Raw genomic sequence first — 1795 nt, forward strand, 5'->3', positions numbered from 1 at the left:
CCTATTTGCATTGTTTTGTTTGTTTTAGAGAACTTGTTTAACATCTGTCCCTCGGGTCATTTTGAACCAAATTCTTTTTTTTTTTTAATTCTAAAAATCGTGTTTATTGTACCGGTCCAAGATTTCTTTGCTTTTGTCACACTTGCACCGGGAATCCACACACACACACACACACACACACGCACACACACACAAAGAGTGGATTCAAGGAGTTTAAATGGGTGCAATAAAAAAAAAAAGTAATTTTGACCCGCATAGGAATGAATGGAATTTACGAGAAAACGGCATTTTTCGTTACATTAGATTTTTTTTTATATACAAAATCTGAGATAATCCAGTAAAGATTTATACCCAAACGAAGGGCTGAGACTACAGAATATCCCCAATGTAGAGAAAACTCACATACACACACACACACACATAGTACACACACTCTCATAGAACACATTGTAATATTTTTCATGTTTCTGCTGGGATATGACTGTCATTTTTCCTTTTTTTTGACTTAACACAGATTTGAGTGATGTGGTGGACACCAATGAGTTTATATCATATTTAGATTTTTACAAATATATTTATTTCATATTTATGAAATTGTATGAATATACATATGTTTAGGTTATAATTAATTTAGATAGAATATTTTATTTTTTTTTTTTTTACAAAATTTTGATTTTGTAATGTTTCAATATATATTTTAATCAATAAACAAATTGAAGCCTTAAGATTATCTCATTTCTCATGTTTCACTTGTTTTGCTCACGTCCGTGCAGCTCCACGCGTTCGGCTCCACCGTACTGAACATCACAGGAAGACTCTCCAGCTGCAGCTCCTCCATCTGACAGGCCTCCATCAGGTCCTCCTCTCTGTGGCCCAATAACAGCTTCCTGAAACACACACAGGTTTCACTGGGGTTTAATGTTTGCGTGATATCAAGAGCTCGAGGTTGGGCTGATGTTGTGACTACAATGCCGAGAGACAGACGGATCCGGATCCGCACCTGAACTTGCGTCCCTTCTTGTCTTTGGGTTTGATGTAGATGATGATGGGATAGATGCTCTGCTTCAGGAGACTCTCCACATGATTCAAGCCCAGCTGAAGCAGACAGTGTTTGTCCTGAACACACACACAGTTTTAACACAGCTGTGACTTTCAGTATGGGTGTGTGTTAAGTGTGTGAGTTTGTGTTCAAGTTTACCTGGTTATTATCCTCTTGAATACTCTGTAGTTTGATTCCCAGTGGTTGATCAGAGGAGTCAAAGAGGAACACACTCTTATCCTGACGCACACAACCGTCCAGCGGCTCTGCACACAATAATAATAATGGAAGAAAATACATAAAATGTATAATAAATTCCTGACATTATGAACAAAACTGTATCAATGTTTTTAATATAAAAACAAACAATTTTTAAAAAGAGAAATTAAATCCCAGCTGTAAACGCAGGAGCAGTGTTATTTCAGTATCACTGATACTATACAATTATAGTATATATTTACTTTTACTTTTACTTTTAGTCATTTAGCAGACGCTTTTATCCAAAGCGACTTACAAATAAGAAAAAGTAATTAAAACTAAAAGCTAAAACTCTATAAATACTATATATATACACATTTAATAAAATAAAATAAATGAAATACAAATGACAAATGCATACAACAACATTTCAAAACTAAAACATTTAAATGAAAACAAAAAAAATTAAGCTAAAAACAATTCAAAATATTAAAAGAACAAAAGGTACGAGTATAATAATGATTCTAACATAACACTAAGCCAAACACCAAAAAAAAA

The 1795-nt window shown here is 33.9% G+C and overlaps 1 protein-coding gene across 1 annotated transcript in view; it reads right to left on the reverse strand.

Annotated features, from left to right (window-relative positions):
- Window positions 1-739: 739 nt before the first annotated feature.
- LOC107711547 (caspase recruitment domain-containing protein 10-like) overlaps window positions 740-1795 on the reverse strand; it is a 19217-nt gene continuing 18161 nt past the window's right edge. The window contains exons 22-24 of the mRNA XM_016516536.1: window positions 1199-1305; window positions 1001-1116; window positions 740-887 (exon numbers count right to left, since the gene is read on the reverse strand). Coding sequence (XP_016372022.1) covers window positions 740-887; window positions 1001-1116; window positions 1199-1305 — 371 coding nt within the window. The remainder of the gene's footprint in view (window positions 888-1000; window positions 1117-1198; window positions 1306-1795) is intronic.

Source organism: Sinocyclocheilus rhinocerous, unplaced genomic scaffold, assembly GCF_001515625.1.
Source record: "Sinocyclocheilus rhinocerous isolate Xijiao unplaced genomic scaffold, SAMN03320098_v1.1 scaffold6895, whole genome shotgun sequence".
Taxonomy (NCBI): domain Eukaryota; kingdom Metazoa; phylum Chordata; class Actinopteri; order Cypriniformes; family Cyprinidae; genus Sinocyclocheilus; species Sinocyclocheilus rhinocerous.